Below are 23645 nucleotides of genomic sequence, written 5' to 3' on the forward strand. Positions count from 1 at the left end.
TTAATATCCTCATCAGGGTTCCTGGGAATTCTACCCGGCAAGGAGCCCAGCTGAGAAAGAATAGTTGTTTTCAGCCCAGAAGGCAGAGTGCCTGAAAGCCGAAGCAATTTATCAGTGTTCACCAGGCACTTACTCTTCCAAAATCAAACAAGTGAATTTCCTGTAGTTGTTATTTTACACATGACGATAGTTCACATTGAAAAATGTGACAACTTAAAAAGTGCCAGTTTTTTTTTTTCTTTTCTTTTCTTTATTTATTTTTTTTTAGATGGAGTTTTGCTCTTGTTGCCCAGGCTGGAGTGCAATGGGATGATCTTGGCTCACTGCAACCTCCGCCTTTGGGTTCAAGTGATTCTCCTGCCTCAGCCTCCCAAGTAGATGGGATTACAGGCCTGCGCCACCATGCCTGGCTAATTTTGTATTTTTAGTAGAGACAGGGTTTCTCCATGTTGGTTAGGCTGGTCTCGAACTCCCGTCCTCAGATGATTCACCCACCCCGGCCTCCCAAAGTGCTCGGATTACAGGCACAAGTCACCGTGCCCAGCCAAAAAGTGCCAGTTTTAAAGATAACTTGGATTAACTTATTTTTTAAGTAACTGAATGAAGTAAGAACAGCACCTGGGCCAAAACTGACCTACTTTTCTGAATCTATGTGTAGCTTTTAATAGCCATGCTTTTCCCAGTTCCACTACCAAAACAATCAGAAAGGGCTTAACTTTTGCATGCCTGTGGCAAACCTTGGCTATGATTGTGCATGTGAGGTCAATGAGAGCACACCGACACTTACTGCAATGAAAAGAACATGGCGCAGCCAGACAGGATGACCATGGGGAGCAGGCAGTAACCCAGCACGCTGGCCACACAGCCGTATGACACCCCTGAAGAGCTCATCAGATTCAGTAAGGCATGAATCACAAGGCAGCCAATGGCACTCATGCCATACACATAACCAAACTGAACTTTTCCTGCCTGAAAAGACGTGGGGGAAAAAAAAAACAGTTTGAACACACAATGGACACCAAGAGGAAATCTGAATATCACGAAGCAGAGAGCGTGTTAGAGTCAGTTCAGTGCTGTTCCCTGTCTTTGTAGGACTGTCATCAGGAGACTGGTAGTTCTGGGAAAAACATGGCCAATGGTTTGAATTCAGATTCTGAAAACAAACACTTCTGACTAGAGTTAGGAAGGAATAAGCATGCTACAAAGAAGATAGACTATTTCTAGACTTATTTTTTATTATAAATTGTCTATTAAGAGTACAAGGCATAAGTAAGACTATACTTTGTCCACATATTTATTAAATAATTACGTGATTGAATAGAGGAATAAAAAACCCGATTTTAGTCTTGTGGATTTATAAGGCATATTAGTAAAATTAGCAAACATCTACAAGATTTACCATGTTGGAACCCATTCTAAGTGTGCCACATATATTTATTTAATCCACATAACCACCTTATGAAATAAGTATCATAATTACACCAACTTAAACATGAGGGCGCTGAGGTGCAGAGAGGATAAGTAACTTGCCCAAGGTAATATAACGCTAAGCAATGGAGGTTGGCTTTGAACCTAGGTATTTCAGCTCTAAAATGTAGGTCCTGAACATCAACAGGAGCTCTTACAAGTCCTAAATAAGTCCCAAAATAATGGCACATATTTAACCCTATTTAATTTAGCACTTAGTTGAACACAGAATCCTTTTATGTTTCATGATACCTATTGCCAGGTTGATTAACCACGCCTTATGAAAAGGTGATTTATATAAACTAACTGGTAATGAATCATAAAAGGTGTACTGTCAAAGGAAGTTAGTAGTGTTCAGAGTACACCACCAATCTTCTGAGGAAAACTCATAAAAACAGCCATTGCTCACAGAGCTAGTATTTTGTGAGTACAAGCCCCAGTAAATGCATTCAGAGAAAATCACAGCATACTATTACTTCAAAAGAGGATATTTTAATGTTTGCTTTCTGAGAATACCAAAGCTACAGTTAAAAATTCATTAATTTTTTATATTTACATTATGCTGATCATAACTTCTAGATAAAAGTTGAATAGGCTGTCTCTGGTTTTCATGGGAATTAGACAAAAACAGTGAGGGAGCTGATAAATTGATTCAGGAGAGAAAGAGCTTTTTAGCTGTCACTTTTCCTTCTCCATGCTATTATCTATGAAGTCTTTCAGAGATATTTATTTTACAATTAATCAGGGTAATGGAGAATGTCATAGCTATTTCAATGTTCAAAATTGTTCACCTATTCTGAATTCTTCTTCCTCTGCAGTTGGAGCGTTGATCACTATGAAGTCCTTTCATAAATATTCCTGACTTTTGCTGGCAGAATTGTCTCCAGCATTAGCCACTGATAAATTCTTATGATATCTTCTGTATTCTTGTGGCCATTTAATGAAATAATGCTAATGATGGACATGCTAGAGAAACACATCAGCTATCCACTGCTTTATTGGGTGAGTTTGCTCCACTTGCAAAATAAAGACAATTTCACATCATTGTCATGCATTAGAGAAACCATCTACTTAATATTTTACTTGGATGGGATAAATATGAGGTAGGGCTAGTCCTAATGGTATAGGACAACTCTCTTACACCCAAAGGACACCTAACTGCACCTTCCTGTCCTGAAAAGGCAGTTCTACAAATGGAGTGGGGCAAATAGGGAGTAGATGAAGCTAATTTGGTAGTAAAGTTGTGTGTTTTCATGTCAGTTATGAACTTCTCTCATCGTGTCTTTCTTTGGTAGTTTGTCCAATTTAAGTTGTAATTCCATTTAGCCTAAATCACTGCCATTTTAAAGAATTGTTTCAAATTCTAACAAGGGCTTATAATCGAAATAGAAAATAAATGTTCTATTTTTTTAACCTCAAAATTTTTAAGGATCCTCCCTATACCATCCTCATTACCACATCGTGATTTAAAATACTTAGTGTTCTTCTGATTGCACTTTTAAATTGGCCATGCATGTTGCTTTTTCAGACCACGCTCTTGGCCCTACCAGAAAAGTTAAATGGAGCAAAAGCTTTAAACCATTTGTCTTCTTGGTGTTGGAAATGAAAATAATTTGGGCGAAAAGAATAAGTAAAACTAAATTTGTGCTAAGTGCTTGAAGCTTTCTTTGGTTTGTCTCCTTTTGCCTGAAGAAAGTCCACTGAAAGAATGGCGTCTTATGTCAGCATGAATCTCAAAGAAGGAAGCATATGTGACTATGACTCTTATGACTCCAGAGATGATAAACAGATTTGGATATTGATTCTGGATTTAGTTTGCTTTCTCTAGTAAAATTCCTGTATCAGCCAGTAAAATCACTCTTACATTTTAATTCTACATATCCAGGAAAGAATTAATCTATAATCAAATGAATTCTGAGTTAAATCATACTTTAATTAATATTCAGTTGGTGTTTTGGGGGAGTCCTTTTTGCTCTATATCAGAATCAATTTGAAAGTTATCATATCTAATGGTAAAATTTCAAGTGATAAGGTTTCATAAAGACATTCAGAAAATACATATTTTCACATATTCTACACAATTTTAGAACTAAATAGAACCTGAAGAGCTACTTAAATAAACTCCTTTTGCCTTGAAGAAAACGAAATGAAAGCCTAGAAATATGAAGCCGAAGGTTAAAGATTACAGCAAGTGGCAAAGCTAGGGTAGATCCAATTTTCTCGCTTCCAGTTAAGAATTTTTGCCTCTATTGCTTTGTATTTAAAATATAAGAAGGGATATGTAAATAACTCTAACTAACATTATGCATCCAAGAGAGATCATAATGGAATTGATGCTGTTCTTTAAGGGATGGTAACAGTGATGTTCTGCTACAGAACAAACAGCTGTTTTATTACAAATGACTTGAAAAAGAAAGATGAGTTAATATATTAAATTGATTGTTTCTGACTATTTGATTAATTGACATGGCCTTACTTAGCAGTTAATCTAAGATTATCAAATTACTGTGACAAAGACAGAAGAAGGGAGGTTAGAGACTAAATTAAAACTCTAGTTGATATAGTGTTTGATTTACAGAGTATTTGCACTTGCTGTAGTACAAAGAAATAAGATGTTATCACTAAATACTATTGTATTGGATTAACATGATGTTATTATTGGCCAAATTACCTGCAGAAACTAGATTGCTATCAGTATTTTGATTGATTATATATAATAATTGAAAAGCAGAATTTTATTTAGTTGCAAATGCATTTTACAACTACTTTTGAAAATTGTATATCCACTGGAAGAAATTATTATTATGGAACATGAAGAGCAGGAAAATGGGGAGAAGGGCTAAATAGTTATTGTAAGAGCTTTTTTTATAATGTTTAATTTCTCATATTATTTATTCTGCCTAGTTTATCTCTTTGTGTCTTAATGAAACAGCATTTTTCACACTGCCTTGACCATCTTTATCATTCTCTGTTTTTATTGTATTGCCATCTCCTCCTTGGTATAAAGTCAGAGACATTTTCTCATTTTTTTCTTATTCCTTTTTTTTTTTTTTTTTAATGAAACATTTTCCTAAACTATGAGCTAGAATGTCTTTTAAACTTTACTTAGGTCACGTTTTTAGTGACCCTTAATACCATTACTTCCAGATATAAAGAATGAAAGCATACATAAGACATATGGTGAAGTCGGGGAACAAATGTCTTCATAAAATGTGGAAAACTAACATTTTAGAGGAAATATGTAGGCTGAGTAAACAAATCATAGCTTGTCATTGCAAATTAACTTTTTCCTAGTAGCCTAACCCAAAACAAGGAGATCAGTCTCGTACCTCATACGATGTTAGAAATAGTCTGGAGATTTATCACAGCAAAGAAAATGGTGACCAAAGAGAAGTGACTTATTCAGTGTCACAATAGAACTCTCACAAAAAACAAAAAATAAAATGTAGGCCTTATATCTCCCAAATCTGTTTTCCTCCCATTATTCCAGATTTAGTCTTTTCTTAATAACAAAAAAGACATAAGTGAGCTCCTACTTTGATCTCCTTCTTGATTTTTGAAATTCTATTTAAATTTATACGTTTTAGCTGTTGCAATGCATAATGGTAGCATATTTTTGTCACTATGGTTAAATTATTCTCTCTCACTTAACAAAATTCACTATGTAAAGTGACACAGTTTCTATTATATTTATACATATTGCTTCAAAACCAGCACTGGCAAGGACAAGCATTAAAATCTGGTGCTTATTGGGACACATTACCAGAAGCAAGGTGGCTCCCAGGGCTATACAAAAAAGAATGGGTCCAGTGAGGTCCGTTTCATTCATAATACTGCCATCTGCTGGCTTCATTGGATTTAACACTGTCCAAGTTTTTTGCCATATGTGATCAAAATGGATTCCAAGTTCTGTAAAAAGGAAAAAAAAGATAGATAATATGATAATATAAATATAGAAAAATAAAAATAAGTTACACTCTTTAAAGGTTAACATATCTGATTAACTTACTTAGCATTTTAATCTGATTGTTTTATCATACCTTCTGAAGTTCCAAGTTCTGTATTACACAGAAACTCAAGTTCTATGTAACATACAAATCTTTAAAAAACAAACTAAAAAGTAATTTGGTTTCCAAAGAATGACTTAAAAGAAATGTGTTAGAGAAATATTTCCATCAAGGAAAACATTCCCTGATTTATGCAGCAAATACAAGCTTTCAATCTAATTAAAAATTGGGAAATTGGCAATATACAGTAAAAAATAAAATTGTAGCTAGCAGATCAAAAATTTCATCCTATTGTCCATCTAGATAGTTCCTTTTCCTGTATTTTCTTTTTTTTTTTTTTAAATTTCTTTTTTGAGACAGGGTTTCCCTCTGTCATCCAGGCTGGAGTGCAGTGGCATGATCCCAGCTCCTCCGCTTAGTCTCTTGTGTAACTGAGACTCATGTCTCAGTTGTGGCATGCACCACCACACTTGGTTAATTTTTTTTTTTTTCCATAGTGATGAGGTCTCACTAAATTGCCCAGGTTGGTCTCGAACTCCTGGGCTCAAGGGACCCTCCTGCCTTGGCCTCCCAAACTGCTGGGATTACAGCCCTGTGCCACCGCACCTGGCCCTTTTCCTGTATTTTCAATTGCTGACACTTCTGAAATCCCGTCATATCAGCCATGGCATAATTTTTAAATTAGTAGTACTATACTAAACTAATGAGACTGAGTCCAAGTCCACTGTGCCTAATGAGAAGAGCAATTTTATGCTAAATGAATGAAACTACACAGAGGGGAAAAGGGCTCTTTCTGCAAGTAAAAGTGATCATGATGTGCACACATATTTTTGTAAGGTCAATGTACTGTGAAGCTGAGTCTATGTATTCAAAGATTAAATTCTTGAGACAAGTTAACCTTTCTCTTTTATACATGGTAATATTCAAATAAAGTATCCAAAATCAGTGAAGTTCAGCGTTCATGAGTCCAAACCTATTTAGAAATTTCTAATTTTTTTTCTCCAATTCCCACTTTTCAAAGACTTCTGACTGCTGCCTCACAGATCCTTCTGCTAGAATCTGCTTCTCTCATTACTATAAAGCAAATACCGAGCCATTTGACATCCCTTGAACATAGAAATAAGTATTGATACCACATTGGTTTCTTTTCCTACCACTCCTGTAGAGATCACCTAAGATGTATCTAGGGTAGAGAAAGAGAACATTCAAAGAGAAGAGTATGACTTCACTATTTAGGGACCAGCAATCAAATTGGTTATCCTCCTTCTATAATTTCAGAATGTCCGTAAGGGTGACGTGGAGGCTAGGAAGAATAAAAGCTAAAATTTACTGAGTGTTTGCTATGGACTTCACAAGATTTACAAAAATTGGTCTTATAAATGCACAATCAATTGCTATTATTTTATCCCTATTTTATGCATCGGATATATAAGGCTTTGAGAGATTAATTTGTCTGAAGACACAAAGCAGTAATAGAAAACCTAGCTTTCAATGCTGCGCAATCTGACTCAAGAAAGCACGTGTTTAACCATAGAGTTGTGGTTGGGTCAATGTTCGTCTAATCATATATATATATATATATTTTAATGAGCCCAATTCTTCCATGTGAAGGACTGTCTTCCTAAATGTATTTGTATGTGGCATGTAACTACGCTTCCAAGCTTTAGTAACTTTCTTTGGTCAGATACAGGGGTATAGCTCAACTTATTTTACAGAGGCACATACCACCTAAATACCTTGCAAAGCTGACTTTCTGTACACAGACTACAACACAGACTTTTAATAAACCCCATGACACAGAGGACCCTTGTTCTAACAACTCAGAAATTTTCAGAGGGTCAGCTAGACACTGGTCTAAACCAAGAAATAAAGTTTTATTCATTTCATGCCCAGAATGACATCTGTTATTTTAAGCTTAAAAAAATCGAATAGTTAAATTAATAGCAAATAATTTACATTTCCGCTTTCTTGTTTCATCCTTTATTTCCACAGTGCATTTGTATATTTATTAATGAACATACACTTTGAATAATATGAGCAGTTCACCAAGCTTAAAGGAGGTTAGAATGTCTAATATAATTTTTGAAAGAGAAGAAGACTTTAAAAATTGAGATATGCTATATATTTAAAATTAATTAATTTTAAATTAATTTCACCTGAAGCTTATGTTCTCAAACTTTATTTTTTAATTTTGGCATTTATGCTAAAAATACATTTTCAGTATTTACCACAATAAAGTGGTAAATTCCAAACACCTTTTCCTCAAAAAACATAATTATTTTGGAAGAAATTCAGATGAAAAATGCTTTATGCAACATCATTACTGATGTCAACCATTTATTTAATGGCATAACTAACTCCTGCACATATTTTAACATCAAGCCATGAGACAGTAAATTAATATAAGCCCATATAAATATTTTCATAATGAAAAATATTTTATGTGCTTTCTACTGAAATATCTCAATAATATTGTGTTTTTTATTTATTATAAGGTATGTGAGCGATTATAACTACTTATTAATTATACATACTCTAATATAACATCTTATTGTACAAAATAAAAGAAGATAAAACTGCTGTAAAATTTGAATGCAAAATTTATTGTTTTGCTGTCATCTAGTGGTAGTAAAGTATATGATACATATGCTATAAAAGTGAATTAAGATCTCTATTTTCTATGCAAATTGTGGCACTGGCCTTTCATATAGAAGCGTCAAGCTATGCTATAAATACAACATACCAAATATCAGTAATTCTTCTTATCTGACAGGTTTGAATTTACTATTATTCTCAAAAATGCATTTAACATATTGATTTTACATTAAAAGCAAAATTTATCATTCTTACATAAAACCAAACAAATATTTTAGACAACAAAATATTTAAGAAATAAAGAAGGACTCTTTTGAAACAACATGCTTTTTGTGCAACAAGGAATGTTCATTATTATAGCTTGATAATTTTATAGGCCATTCTGATGGATGGTCAATAAAAACTAGTAAATGTTATTTAATGCATTATCCTAGAAATTGTATCATTTTTTATATCTGAAAAAGACATATCATGGCCTTTTTCATATCTTTAGACAAAAGAGGCTTGAGGCTTTCACAAGTCACTCAGCTTGAAGAATACATTGGATCCAAAATCCAGATATTTCATAGATTCAAAACACAAAATTATATTAGGTACTCTATCTTCTAATACTGGGGTTCCCAAACTCAGGGCCATGGACCCATACCAACTTGCTCATGGCCTGTTGGGAACCGGGCCACACAACAGGAGGTGGAGGTGAGCAGTGGGCGAGCAAGTATTACCACCTGAGCTCCGCCTCCTGCCAGATCAGCTGCATTAGTTTCTCATGGGAGCATGAACCTATTGTAAACTGTGCATGCAAAGGATCTAGGCTGCACGCTTGTTATGAGAATCTAACTAATGCCTGATGATCTGAAGTGGAAGAGTTTCATCCCAAAACCATCTCCCCAACCTGTCTGTGGAAAAATTGTCTTCCACAAAACTGTTCCCTGGTGCCAAAAAGGTTGGGGACTGCTGTTCTAATACACTGTATATTTTGGGGAAATTGACTCTGAGCTGTATAAAATGGAAATAAAAATCTATTACGTATTTTCTATTCAAATTGAAAGACATGCTAGAGGAGGATGTATAGAGAGTGGTAAATTAATGCAACAGTAGAGACATTTCAGATAGTAGAAAAGATTATTTTCAATAAATGCTGCAGAAAAAAATAGTTAAGCAGTACAGAAAAAAATTAAATCTTACTTCACATATTAAGCTTAAACAACTATTGAATAATAATTTCAATATAAAACAAAAAATACAAAAGGATAATTTTAAAATGTGAGCATCTATAAGGAGATAGAGGCAGTACCTAGAGCTGGAGAAATAGATTTTAAACAAACAACAATTGGAAAGAAATGTTACTAGGAAACATATTCTGGGTTTAAAAAATTAATATCACACTTTTAATATGTCCCAATGACCCATAAACAAATCAGATGGCAAACACAAGCTAGGAAAAAAATGTTTAAAATACATATTCTAGACAATAATTAATATGGTTACTATATAAAATCCCTAAAAAATAAACAAGGAAAGAAAACTCTTTAAATTCTATAGAAATCTGAACCAAAAAAAACGTGAAAAATAAAAAGTCAATACACATACGAGAAATGTCAAAATTTTTTTAGTAACCCAGAGGTACAAAGTATTCCTTTTTCCTTTTTTCCTATGAAATTGACAAAGACATGTCATATTCTACTCTGGAAGTGGAGTAGAACACCATTTTTGACATCATTTGACAGTGTCAGTACCTTTAACCCAGCAATCCCACTGTTATGGGTACATCCTAAGGACAGACTCTACAAAGGTCAAAGATGGCAAAGCATTACTTGCTATAAGGAATAACCTTTAAGGTGTGTTTAAATTATGGTTATGTTATATAATAGAGCTCTATGAAACCATTATAAATTGTTTTCAAATAATATTTAATGACTTTAAAGAATGTTTGTATAGAAGTGCTCGTGACAGGCTGGACACAGTGACTCATGCCCGTAATCCCAGCACTCTGGGAGGCTGAGGCAGGCGGATCACCTGAGGTCAGGAGTTCGAGATTAGCTTTGACAACATGGTAAAACCCTGTTTCTGCTAAAAACACAAAAATTAGCCATGCACGGTGGTGTGCACCTGCAGTCTCAGCTACTCAGGAGGCTGAAGGAGGAGGATCGCTTAAACCCAGGAGGCAGAGGTTGCAGTGAGTCGAGATTGGGCCACTGCACTCCAACCTGGGCAACAGAGTGAGACTCCATCTCAAAAAAAAAAAAAAAAAAATGCTCGTGACATAAAGTAAATAAAAAGAATGCAATACTTAAGTACTCAAACGTATATATATTCATTGAAAAAATAGTATTTTACTTTAAAGTATGCATGTATATTCATGCATAATACATATACATAGGCATTCATAGGAAAATAGAATAAAGGTTAGAAGAAAATACATCAAATTGTTAATGATAGTCATGTCTTTGAGACAAGATTTGAAGTAATTTTTATATTTTTATTATGCTTCTCTGTTTTCCCAATTCTGAAGACAATTAGGCAGAGATATTGGCAAAGCCAAGAAAAATGTTTAACTAGAATAACTTGTAACTTTTAAGTGTTTATTACTTGTAGAGGCAAAACAGAATGAACTGGTTAAAGATAACTGATCCAGAAACTTGACTGGCTTCCAAAGAGCCAATAGATCAATTATATAAATCTCTGTTCTGTTCTGAACAGTTTAAATCTTTCACGGTTTTACATTTTTAAGGAAAAGAAAGAAGAATGTGGTTGGTTGTGTTCATGTGAGGCAAACATCTTTACATCTTGTGATGTAAAATACTGGAAATTTTAATCTATTCCTTTTCACTTGACTACATGCAAAGGCCTTGCAGCAGTTAACCAGTGACTATTTCTGCTTGGTTCTCAAATTTAAATCCACTTGGGGTTTTAGTGTCTTAACACCTATGTTTCTAGCACTGTATTAATCTTGTTTAAGAGCAAAAACAGCACATACAGACTGGCTACATATGAAAAAAAAAAAAAAAAAACCAGTGGATGGAACAACTCCAAAATCCCCTAAGGACCTTCAGCTCTAAGAATCTCTGGATTACCTTCCCAGCAGGAGCGTTATTTACTGGATTTATATACTTCCTCACCTACTCATGCCAAGTGAGATGAAAGGGCTTGCATGAGTCAGGAAAGAAAAATACTGGCTTGTCTCCATGTCAACAATGACAACAAAAATATTAATTTGAGAAACTATCCACTTTGCTCCCAGGAAAACATAGCAGAAAATAAAATATGCTGTTATGAAGTGCTTCATTAACTGGGTGGGAAGGGTGGTCACTCTGATGTAACTACTTTGCCAAAAGATGTCTGCATTTTTTTCTATTCTTGGCCAAGGAGTTCAAATTTAAGAAAGAGTGAAGGAGCATTTAATAAGTGCAGCAATGTCACAGAATGGCCCATATCTACACCCAATTTCCCCTACGCAAACATGCAACAAACTTCCAACGGTTTAAGGGTTTTGGTTCAGCAAACTCTTGTTATACGTGAAACAATCACACATAAAACACTGTACACTGCAGGCTGACAGCACACATTAAGTGCTAATTATTGCTATTATTCTACTAGCTGTACAGACATTAATAACACTTCCTTAACTTATCTTCTAGCAAAGGAGGCTCTTCATCAAAACTGTCAATGTAAGGAGATTGTGAATAATAATCTGAGTTGGATGCTGGCTGAAAAAATTGTCCTGCATAACCTGGTGACATGAGCGTCTCTGATGGAACAAAAGAGGCAGGCTGAGGCTGCTCACCAGCTTGTTGTCTAGAAAAAGAAAAATACAAACATTTTTAGGTCTAAGAAAAAGGTATCATGATAAATAAAGTAGGAAAGTTACAATTTTACTTATATGAATTCACGTAGTTTTTATGAGTATTTACTCATGAAAGAAACAACTTACTTAAAATTTAACTTTAGTCCAAAAATGTAAAACAACTGGTCATCTAAAGGCTTCTGGAAAAATAATCCATATCAATAAACATTAATTGAGCATGTACAACATGCTGAATGCTTCCACTAATCTTTTCTCAATTAAAACTCTATGAGGTAAAAGCTGTATTTCTAATCTCATTTTACAGAAAAAGACACAGAACTTCAAAGAGACTAAATGACTTGTCCAGTAACACAAAATAACATTGCAGGGGCTGGACTCTGGCATGAAGCTTTCTGAACAGTGATCTGCTCATCACACACTGCTGCTTTTTTACTTATCTTCAGGGACCGTCTCCAGCAACGAAGCCCCTCCAAATATGTGGAAGCAGCAAGGAAAAATGATAATTTTAATAGTATAGTTAACTGATAGGAAAAATAAATACATATACTAATCACTGTGAATAAGGAAATATACTTCAGTTCTGGCCAGTTCTGTTGGTAATGACAGTCATTATCAACAGAATTGTCTCTGAGTTCCTAGCTAAATGTATTATCTAGTTGGCTTTAGTGTCTCTTTATTTGTACAAATTTATGGGGTACATATAAAGTTTTGTTACATGCATAGATTGTGTAGTGGTCAAGTTAGAGCTTTTAGGATATCCATAACCCAAATAACATTCATTATATGCATTAACTAATTTCCCATCACTCCTTTCCTACTCTCTCACCCTTCCAAGTATCAACTGCCAATGATTCTACTCTCTACCTCCATGTGTACGTATTTTTAGCACCTTTATGAGTAAGAACATGTGATATTTGATTTTCTGTGCCTGGCTTGTTTCACTTAAGATAGTGACTTCCATTTCCATGTATATTGTTGTAAATGACATGATTTTATTCTTTTCATGGCTGAATGGTATTTCATTGTATATATACCACATTTTCTTTATTAATTCATCCACTGGTGGATACTAGGTTAATTTCATGTCTTTGCTATTGTGAATAGTGCTTCAATAAACATATGAGTGCAGGTACCTTTTTGATATATTGACTTCTTTTCCTTTGGATATATACCCAGTAGTGGGATTGTTTGATAAAATAGTCATTCTATTTTTAGTTCTTTGAGATATCTTCATACTGTTTTCCATAGAGGCTAATAATTTACATTCCCATCGACAGTGTATAAGAGTTCCCTTTTCTCTACATCCCCATCAACATCTGTTACTTTTTGTCACTTTAATAAGAGCCATTCTGACTGGGGGAAGATGATATCTCACTGTTGTTTTAATTTTCATTTCACTGATGATTAGTGATGTTGAACATTGTTTCATATAATTGTTGGCCATTTGTATGTCTTCCTTTGAAAAATGTCTATTCATATTCTTGCCCACTTTTTTCTTTTTTTAAAATTTTGTATTTCCATAGATTTTGGGGAAACAGGTGGTATTTGGTTACATGAATAAGTTCTTTAATGGTGATCTGTGAAATTTTGGTGCACCCATCACCTGAGCAGTATAAATTAAACTCATCTTGTAGTCTTTTATTCCTCACACCCCTCCCACCCTTTCCCTCGAGTCCCCAAAGCCCCCTGTATTATTCTTATGTCTTTGCATTCTCATAGCTTAGCTCTTACTTATAGAGAGAACATACAATGTTTGTTTTTCCATTCCTGAGTTACTTCACTTAGAATAATACTCTCCACTTCCATATAGGTTGCTGCAAATGCCATTAATTCATTCCTTTTTATGGCTGAATAGTATTCCAAAGTGACTAATATACAGAATCTACAAGGAACTCAAACAAATTAGCAAGAAAAAAACAAACAAACTATCCCATCAAAAAGTAGGCTAAGGACATAAACAGACAATTCTCAAAAGAAGATATATAAATGACCAACAAACGTATGAAAAAATACTCAATGTCACTAATAATCAGGGTAATGCAAATCAAAACCATGATGAGATACCACCTTACTCCTTGCCCACTTTTTAATGGGATTGTGTCAGGGTTTTTTGGCTGTTGAGTTTCAGGGTTGTTTTTTTTTTTTTTTTTTTTTTTTTTTTTTTTTTTTTTTTTTTTTTTTTTTTTTGCCATTTGTTGGCTATTTTTATTGCTGATTCAATCTTGCCACTCATTATTGGCTGGGGACCAAAGCTAGATGGAGCTGGACTAGGCAAGCTTGCACTCAGGCCCGCTAGTCATGAGTGCATGCACCAGCCATGACAGGTGAGGGCAAAACAGTCCATCAAAAAGTGGGCTAAGGACATAAACACAATTCTCAAAAGAAGATATACAAATGACCAACAAACAGGAAAAAATGCTCAACATCACTAATAATCAGGGAAATGCAAATCAAAACCACGATGCAATACCACCTTACTCCTTGCCCACTTTTTAATGGGATTGTTTCAGGGTTTTTGGCTTTTGAGTTCAGTTCCTTGTATGTCTGGTTTTTAGTCCCCTGTCAAATGAATATTTTCCAAGTATTTTCTCCCATTCTACTGGCTGTCTGTTCACTCTGTTGATTATTTCCTTTGCTGTGCAGAAATTTTTAATTTAATCCCATTTGTCTATTTTTGTTTTTGTTTCCTACGCTTTTGAGGTCTTAGTCATAAATTCTTTGCCTAGACTAATGTCCAAAAGTTTTCCGTATGTTTTATTCAAGCATTTTTATAGTTTTAGGTTTTATGTTTAAGTCTTTAATCCATCTTGAGTTTATTTTTGTATATGGTGGGAGATAGAGGTCCAGTTTAATTCTTCTGCAAATGGCAATCCAATTGTCCCAGCACCATTTATTGAAAAGCATGTCCTTTTTCCAACTTATGTTGTTGTCAGCATTGTCAACGATTAGTTAGCTGTAAATATGTGACCTTATTTATGTGTTTTCTATTATTTTTCATTGATGTATCTGTCTATTTTTATAGCAGTATACCATGGTGTTCTGGTTACTATAGCCTTGTAATATAATTTCAAGTCAGGTAATGAGATGCCTGTAGGTTTGTTCATTTTTCTCAGAATTGCTTTGGCTATTTGGGCTTTCTTTCTCGTTCTGTATGAATTTTAGGATAGTTTTTTTCTAATTCTGTTAAAAAACAATGCTGGTATTTTGATAGTGATTGCATTGAATCTATAGATTGCTTTGGGCAGTATGGTCATTTAAACAATATTAATTCTTTCAATCCATGAGCATGAGATGTTTTTCCATTTGTTTGTGTCATGCACAATAATTTTTCATCAGTGTTTTGTCATTTTCCTTGTAGATATCTTTCACCTCCTTGGCTAATAAATGTACTCCTAAATTTTGTTTGTAATTATTGTAAACGAAATTGCCTTCTTGATTTCTTTTTCAGGTAGATAGTTATTGCTGTATAGAAATGCTACTGATTTTGTATGTTGATTTTATACCCTACAGCTTTACTGAATTCATTTATTAACTCTAAAAGGATTTGGTGAATTCTTTAGGTTTTTCTAGAAATAAGATCATATCATCCAATTTCCAATTTGGATGGCTTTTTTCTCTCTTGCCTGATTTCTCTAGATAGGATTTCCACTACTATGTTGAACAGGAATGGTGAGAGTGAGCATTTTGTCTTGTTTCAGTTCTTAGAGAAAATGCTTTCAACTTTTCACATTCAGTATGATGTTATCTGTGGGTGTGTCCTAAATAGAGTTTATTATTTTGAGGTACATTCCTTATATTCCTAGTTTGTTGGGGGATTTTATTATGAAAGGATGCTGAATTTTCCATTGAAACAATCATATGGTTTTTGTCCTGGGCTCTGTTTATGTGATTTATCACATTTATTGCTTTACATGTATTAAATCATCCATTCATCCCTTGTATCAAACCTACTAAATCATGACATATTATTTTTTGATGTGCTGTTGCATTTGATTTGCTAGTATTTTGTTGAGGATATTTGCATCTATGTCCATCAGAACTATTGGTCAAGTTTTTGTTGTTGTTGTGTCCTTGTCTGGTTTTGGTATCAGGTGTTACTGGCCTTGTAGAATGACTTAGAGAAAATTCCCTCCACCTGAATTTTTGGGAACAGTTTCAGGAGGATTAGTATTAGTTCTTTTTTTGTACATTTGGTAGAATTCAGCTGTAAATTCATCTGGTCCAGGCCTTTTCTTTGTTTAGAGACTTTTTATGGCCGATTCAATTTTGTCACTTATTATTGGTTGAGGGCCAAAGCCAGATGGAGCTAGACTGGGCAAGCTTACACTCAGGCTCCTCAGTCATGAGTGCATGCACCAGCCATGACAGGTGGGGAGAAACAGTCCTCAGGCCTCTGGTAGAATTCTTGGGTAAACTGTAGTCACCACTGCACTGAGGTCCTGCCACGAGAAGGGTGGGACCAGTCCCAGTGGCCATAGCCTTGGTCAGTGAGTAAGAGACTTGCTTCCTTCTTACAGCCCCCAGTCTGGACAGGGTTCTCTCCCCTGTCTCAGGTGTCATAGCCATCCCAACTGTTCGGTTAGACCCCATGCCCCTCAGTTCATGCTCATGGCCCATAGGAGTCCCCACTTAGCTCAACACTAAGGCTTCATGGCAACTGTCATCCTGCTTAAGTAGGAGCAGTACCTGCTTCCTGCACTGGTGGCTGCAGCCCATGCCACACTAGCTTCTTAGTCTTGGTTGTTAGGGCCAGCCCCTAGTTCACACCCCAGTTCTGCAAACAGCAGCCCAAGTTTCCCTAATGCCTAGGACTGAATTCTCAGGACTTCACACAGTCTGTTAAGGGCTAAGATCTAGAATGGTGTCTTGCTATAGCTGCCTGGGTTTCAGAAACAGCATGGAATACAAGGCATGCTCCCTCTCTAAAGCAGTTCCTTCTCACAGTTTCCTGGTTGCTTTCTAAGTTAGACTTAGGGCTTGAGAGGGTCAAGGTGCTCTCCCATATCCTGGATTGTGCAATTCCCCAGCAGAAGAGTGGACCGCGTAAAGACTCTCACTCACCCTCTCCTGTACTGGGGAGTCATTCCTGGTTCATGACTGGACTTGGCCATGTATGCTGCCTATTTTCCTTCCCCTTCCTAGCTTTTGGTGTTTTCCATCACTTTCCTGTTGAATTCCAGTGTTCTGCCTTGTATAATATATTAGAAGTGTGATTGTCCACACACCGTTTTGCTTCTTCTAAGTGGATAAAGCATGCTTGAAATGCTCCAAGCCAGCCATCTTGAACAAAAAAAAGAGTCCCTCTCTTAAAATGGGTGATTTAATTTTGCCAAACCAAAATACCTCTTTGACATGTTTTTGCTGTTTATTTTTATTCATTTTAAATTGTTTTTACCTTAAAGAATGGAAAGAAACATAGAGCTGTCCAGTAACATGTTTTAAATTTCTTTCACAAAAGCCCTTGGGGTAAACTAAATATACAGTCCAAGGTTCTGAACTTGGTAACTCCCTGTGATTCTTTATGATAAAATATTTACAAAATGGCCTTTAGTACTTTCCTTTGAATATTAATCTTAATATGAAATCTAAGAATAACATATTTGACCTCCTTTATGTGAGTTAGCCTGACCAAGAGAATAACTTATTTAGGAAAAGAAAGCCACATATATAGAGGGGGGACATACACACTTAATCATTTACTAATTCAAATGTATACTCATTAAGAGCAAGAGCCTGGTGTAATACTATTTGAACCTGCCAGAATGTATGGTGATTACCTGCTATTATTTTTCACTTAGCCATGTGTAATATTCCTAATGTATTTTCCAGTAAAATAGGCACACCATCAAAAATACTGGTAGAAACAAATTAGAATAGGAATACGAATGGCTTTTTTCTTGATAAAAATCCCCCAATACCTATTTCTTTAATGTAAGCCTCTCCAGAAAAATGAAAGGGACACATAAAGATGACTAAATGGACCAATGTCTAAGTAAAACTATGTCATTGCCGTACTTGTCTGGCCTCTCCATAACTTATATCAGGTGCTACTAATCAGGTTTGAGTAAACATAACTTTCACAGTTATTAGCTGCAAAGCAACCTTTGTGAACGGGTGGACTATTTCAGGTAGTAACTTTGACTTATCCTCTTCAAAGAGAAACAAAATTTTACAGAAAAAGGTTCTCAGGAGCTTAGCTTCTATTGTCCTTATTGTAATGGGGGTATAATATTAAAATTCCTCTACCACTTATTTAAGAAAGTAAAAATTTAGAATTTGTTGCATAAAGGAAAATACAAAATTTATAAAATTACCATGCTCACCTTTGATAACTATCTAAATTTAAATTGTTTTTCTTTATCTTATATCTTTGTATAGCATCACTGTAATATTAAACGTTGCATCTCAATAAAAATAGCACAACCAATACCAAAAGAATCACATTATTAGTCCAAAGTATGACCCAAAAATCTGTAAATGATATGGTTTGGATCTGTGTCCCCACCCAAACCTCATGTAATCCCCAATGCTGGAGGTGGGGCCTAGTGGGAGGTGATTGAATTATGAGGGCAATTTCTCATGAATGGTTTATCACCATCCCCCTAGGGCTGTTCTTGTGATAGAGTTCTCATGAATCTGATTTTTTAAAAGTGAGTAGCACTTTCCACTTCTCTCTCTTGATCCTGCTCCTGCCATGTGAGATACCCACTTCTTTGCCTTCCACCATGAGTAAAAGCTCCCTGTGGTCTCCCCAGGAGCAGCTATTGCCATGCTTCCTGTTCAGCTTGTGGAATCATGAGTCAATTAAACCTCTTTTCTTTATAAATTATCCAGTCTCAGGTATTCCTTTATAGTAGTGCAAGAATGGCCTAATACAAGAAACTGGTGCTGAGGAGTGGGGGCTTTGCTTTAAAGATACCTGAAAATATGGAAGTGGCCTTGGAACTGGGTAACAGGTAGATGTCGGAAGACTGTGGAGGGCTCAGAAGAAGACAGGAGGATGAGGAAAAATTTGGAACTTCCTAAAGATTCGTCAAATTGTTATGACCAAAATGCTGATGGTGATATGGACAACAAAGTCTAGACTGAGATCTCAGAGGGAGATGAGAAACTTAGTGGGAACTGGAATAAAAGTCACTTTTGCTATAGTTTAGCAAAGAGCCTGGGTGCATTGTGCCCCTTCTCTAGGTATGTGTGAAACTTTAAACCTGAGAATGATGGTTTAGGGCATCTAGTGGAAGAAATTTCTAAGCAGTAAAGCATTCAAGATGTGAGCTGGCTGCTTCTAACAACCTATGTTTATATGTATGAGCAAAGAAAAGATCTGAAACTTGAAATTATATTTAAAAAGGAAGCAGAGTGTAAAAGTTAGGAAGATTTGCAGAATGGCCAAATGGTAGAAAACAAAAGCACATTTTCAAGGGAGGAATTCGAGCAGTCTGCAAAAAAATTGCATAAGTGAAAAAAAGGAGCCATGTGCCATTAGCCAAGAAAACAGGAAAAGGACTCAAAGGCCTTTAAGTGACCTTTGTGTCAGTCCCTCCCATCACAGGCTCAGAGGCCTAGGAGGGAAGAATGGTTTTGTAGGCCAGGCCCAGGACCCCACTTCCCTTCATAGCCTCAGGACATTGCTCCCTGCATTCTGGCCACTCCAGCTCCAGTCTTGGGGCAAAATGAGCCCAGTTACAGTTCACTGCTTCAGAGGATGCAAGCCCTAAGTCTTGGTGGCTTCCACATAGTGTAAAGCCTGCAGGTGCACAGAGTGCAAGAGTTGAGGCTTGGAAGCCTCCACCTAGATTCCAGAGGATTTATGGAAAAGCCCGGATGTCCAGGAAGAAGCCTGCTGCAGAAGTGGAGCCCTCATGGAACACCTCTACTAGGGAAGTGTGGAATGAAAAGGAGGGGTTGAAACCCCCACACAGAGTCTCCACACAGAATCCCTCACAGTGCAGCTGTGAGAAGATGGCCATCATTATCCAGACCCCAGAATGGCAGATCCCCCAGAAGCTTGCAACCTGCATCTAGAAAAGTCTCAGGCATTCATCACCAGTACTTGAGAGCAGCCACAGGGGATGCACCCTGCAAAGCCACAGGGTTGGAGCTGCTGAAGACCTTGGGAGCCCACCTCTTGCATCATTGTTACCCGGATGTGGGACATGAAGTCAAACGAAATTATTTTGAAGCTTTAAGACAGGGGTGTCCAATCTTTTGGCTTCTCTGGGCCACACTGGAAAAAGAAGAATTGTGTTGGGCCACATGTAAAATATACTAACACTAACGATAGCAGATGAGCTAAAAAAAAAAAAAAATCTGCAAAAGTATCTCATAACGTTTTAAGAAAGTTTATGAATTTGTGTTGGGCCACATTAAAGCCACCATGGGCTGCACACAGCCTGTGGGCTGTGGGTTGGACAAATTTGCTTTAAGATTAATGACTGCACTGCTAGGTTTTAAACTTGCATGGGGTATTCCCTTTTTTTCTGGCCAATTTATCCCTTTTAGAATGCCTACACCAATGCCTACACCTCCGTTATATCTTGGCAGTTACTAATTTGTTTTTGATTTTATAGGATCATAGGCAGAAGGGACTAGTCTTCAGGTGAGACTTTGGACTTGGACTTTTGAGTTAATGCTGGAGTGAGTTAAGACTTTGGGGAACTGTTGGGAAGGGTTAATTTGAACTTTGACATGTAGGACATGAGATTTGGGAGGGTCCAGTGGTAGAAGGATATGGTCTGGATCTGTGTCCCACCCAAATCTCATGTTGAAATGAAATTCCCAGCTGGAGGTGGGGCCTAGTGGGAGGTGATTGGATCATGGAGGTGGTTTCTCATAGATGGTTTAGCACCATCTCCCAGTGCTGCTCTGGTGATAAAGTTATCATATCTGGCTGTTTAAAGATGTGCAGCACCTCCTCGCTCTCTCGGTCCTGCTTCTGCCATGTGAGACTCCTGCTCCTGCTTTGTCCTCCGCCATGAGTAAAAGCTCCCTGAGGCTTCCCCAGAAGCAGCTGCGACCATGCTTCCTCTACAGCCTGTGGGACTATGAGCCAATTAAACTTCTTTGCTTTAACCCAGTCTCAAGAATTTCTTTATAGCAGTGTGGCAATGGTCTGATATAGTAAATAACCCAATTCTTATGTTTTAGGTTTTTTTTTTTTTTTTTTGTGCTAAAAATTTCTATTAACAACCTTAATTTTAAGCACATGTTATGAATTTACATTTAGTCCCCTATGTCTTCTGGTATTCTCCTTTTTTTTTACTAAGTGGCACTAACTCTGAATGGCTACAGCAATGAGTTTTCATATATTCTTAGAGACATCTTTCAAACCTACAATATCCTTTCATGAAAAAAGTCTCTGAGATAATGGATCTGGACACTTCACTATTTGCTCCATTAAGCTTATAGTCCTTGATGATTAACCTATTAGAGGTAACGTAATGAGTCAGATTAATATGCTCAATATTTAATACGTTAAAGTTATATATTTGTACCTCACAATAAGTCTTTTGCAGAATATGCCAAGAAAATGTAACTCTTCTCCTGTATTACACCATTAGTTCTATTGAAAGATAAATACTGAAATTGTGATAATTTCAAATTCAGCACATTATTACAGATAAAATAAATGTTAACTGAATTAGATCAAAAGAAACACTGAACTCTGGCTTGTTGAATTTAAACTTTAGCTTTGTTAGTAAACACTTCCTCTTCCTTTAAAAATCACTTCAAACTACAGAGAAGTGACTGTGGGGCTCCTTTAGAACAATCAGCAAATTTCATGTATAAGTACTCATAAATACATATACATTCATTGAAAAATAGTATTTTATTTTTAAATATATATATATAAAATATACATATTCATAGGAAAATAGAATAAAGGTAGCAAGGAAGTACACCAAATTGTTAATAATAGTCATTTCTTGGAGACAAGATTTGAAGTGATTTTAATATTTTATTCATATGTTTCTATATTTTCCAAATTCTATACTGGATACAATTAGATATCAGATAGTTTTCTAAAAGCAGAGATGTTGGTGGAGTCAGGGAAAATGTTTAACAAGAACAGTTCACAACTTTTTGGTGTTTATTAATTCCAGAGGTAACACTGAATTAAGTAGTTAAACATAGCTGATTCAAAACCATATTTGTGTAACTTATCTATGTGAATTTCCAATTAAGCCTGTAAACTTAGGCAATTTAAGTGCCCTTGGTGAGACCTTATCAAATAGGATAAATTTGGTGGTAGCATGAGTCAGGGAGTGGTAGCTGGGAGAGTTGGCTTCCGCAACATTCCTAGACTCTGGTTGGTCCAGCTGGGTACACAGTGATGCCTTAACCGTGTTTGAAATACTAGAAGATCAGGTCTGAGGATTCAGAAAAGATGATGATTCAGTATTTATCTGTTAAAGTCCTACCAAACCACTCAAAGGGATTTTTCCAGTTGTTTACACCCTTCTGCAACAGTATCTATTTCTTTTTTCCAAATAATATGAATAGATTTCACATTTCAAAAGGTGGAAAAATATAGCCTCAGTAGCTAGTTATAGATGGTTGGAAATTATCCCTATCTGAATGATGGAATAATTATGTTTTTTAAAAGATAACGATCCTACTGTTCATTCTAAAATAAGAAAACTTGTTTTTAAACATAAATATCTTCACTGTCTTAGTGAGCACAGTCATCCAGCTTTCAGATCAGTACACTATTGAGCCAAACAGGCTTTTAAAACAAGCTCTCATATACTGTGAGCAGGGTAAGTAAGAGAAGAGAGTGAAAGAGACAAGCAAAGACAGAGACAGAGAAACAGAAGCTGAATGACTGATTATAGCTGTTCTCTAGGTTGCTACATCTTTTGCCAGAATAATCATTATCTTGTTCTGATTTGGGGTATATTTTAATTGAACTATTCATAGTATGCATAAAAGATCAAATCTCTGGATTTCCTTTGATGTACATAGTAAATCACTGACCTGATTCCATGTTTTATGTACCTCATAAAACTACCACAGCTACTATGCCCTTTCCTAATTCCTGAGATGTACAGTGTGAATCAGAATTTAAATGTTGCCGCATCCAAATCAGGACTTGGATTTAAATGCTAAGCATCTGAAGCAGGGTAGGCCATCAACCTGGTACTGTAAAATTATGAGCTTTCCTCGTCTGGCTACATTAATTTCCATCTCTTTGTCATTTTGATTTCTAGGAGATGTTTAGTCAAATGGAAAAAGAAAATTAGAGTGTGTGGGGTGGGTGGATAAAGCTGTGGTCCATGAGTCCTAGCTTAGGGAGAAAGTTTTTTCTCTCTCATTGTACATTTTAGTTCAATTTAATCTGAAAATATCAATGCTACCCAAATGCTAATCTTATCTGGAAAAGAGAGTAGAGAAAAGAAACAGAAGGTTTAGGGCAACTAGTTCCTTTCTACGAAACAGAACAGAGCTTAAAAAGCCTAGTAGATAGCTTTCATTGCGGATTGCAAATTTAGAGTGACCACCTTTGTGTACCTTAGTGCTCAAACTACTCCCTGTGCCTCAAACATTTCCCTTTTTTTTTTTATTTTCACCTTCCAAAGTGTAAACCATAAAAGGCAGCCTGACTAGTGCTACACAGGAGATAGCATAGGAGTGTGAATTAGATACAATTCCAGATATTCAACTTTTCCAGCCTAAAAAAATTATATCTCAATACCTTTCCCTATCTTGAAAGCAGTATCTATTTGCTTATACCTGTAGGAGTGATCAGTAAAAAGAGAGTCAATTTTTTT

At 35.9% G+C, this 23645-nt stretch overlaps 1 protein-coding gene across 3 annotated transcripts in view; it reads right to left on the reverse strand.

The window, feature by feature from the left end:
- Positions 1-23645, reverse strand: part of YIPF7 (Yip1 domain family member 7) — a 54661-nt gene that overhangs the window by 1481 nt on the left and 29535 nt on the right. For 2 of the 3 annotated variants that reach the window (XM_074040937.1, XM_074040936.1), the window contains exons 3-4: positions 5231-5376; positions 788-969 (exon numbers count right to left, since the gene is read on the reverse strand). In XM_074040937.1, the coding sequence (XP_073897038.1) occupies positions 788-969; positions 5231-5376 (328 nt within the window). Of the gene's footprint in view, positions 1-787; positions 970-5230; positions 5377-11699; positions 11865-23645 lie in introns of all 3 variants that reach the window. The other variant, XM_065544959.2, reaches the window with a different exon arrangement.

The sequence above is a fragment of the Macaca fascicularis genome, chromosome 5, assembly GCF_037993035.2.
Source record: "Macaca fascicularis isolate 582-1 chromosome 5, T2T-MFA8v1.1".
Taxonomy (NCBI): domain Eukaryota; kingdom Metazoa; phylum Chordata; class Mammalia; order Primates; family Cercopithecidae; genus Macaca; species Macaca fascicularis.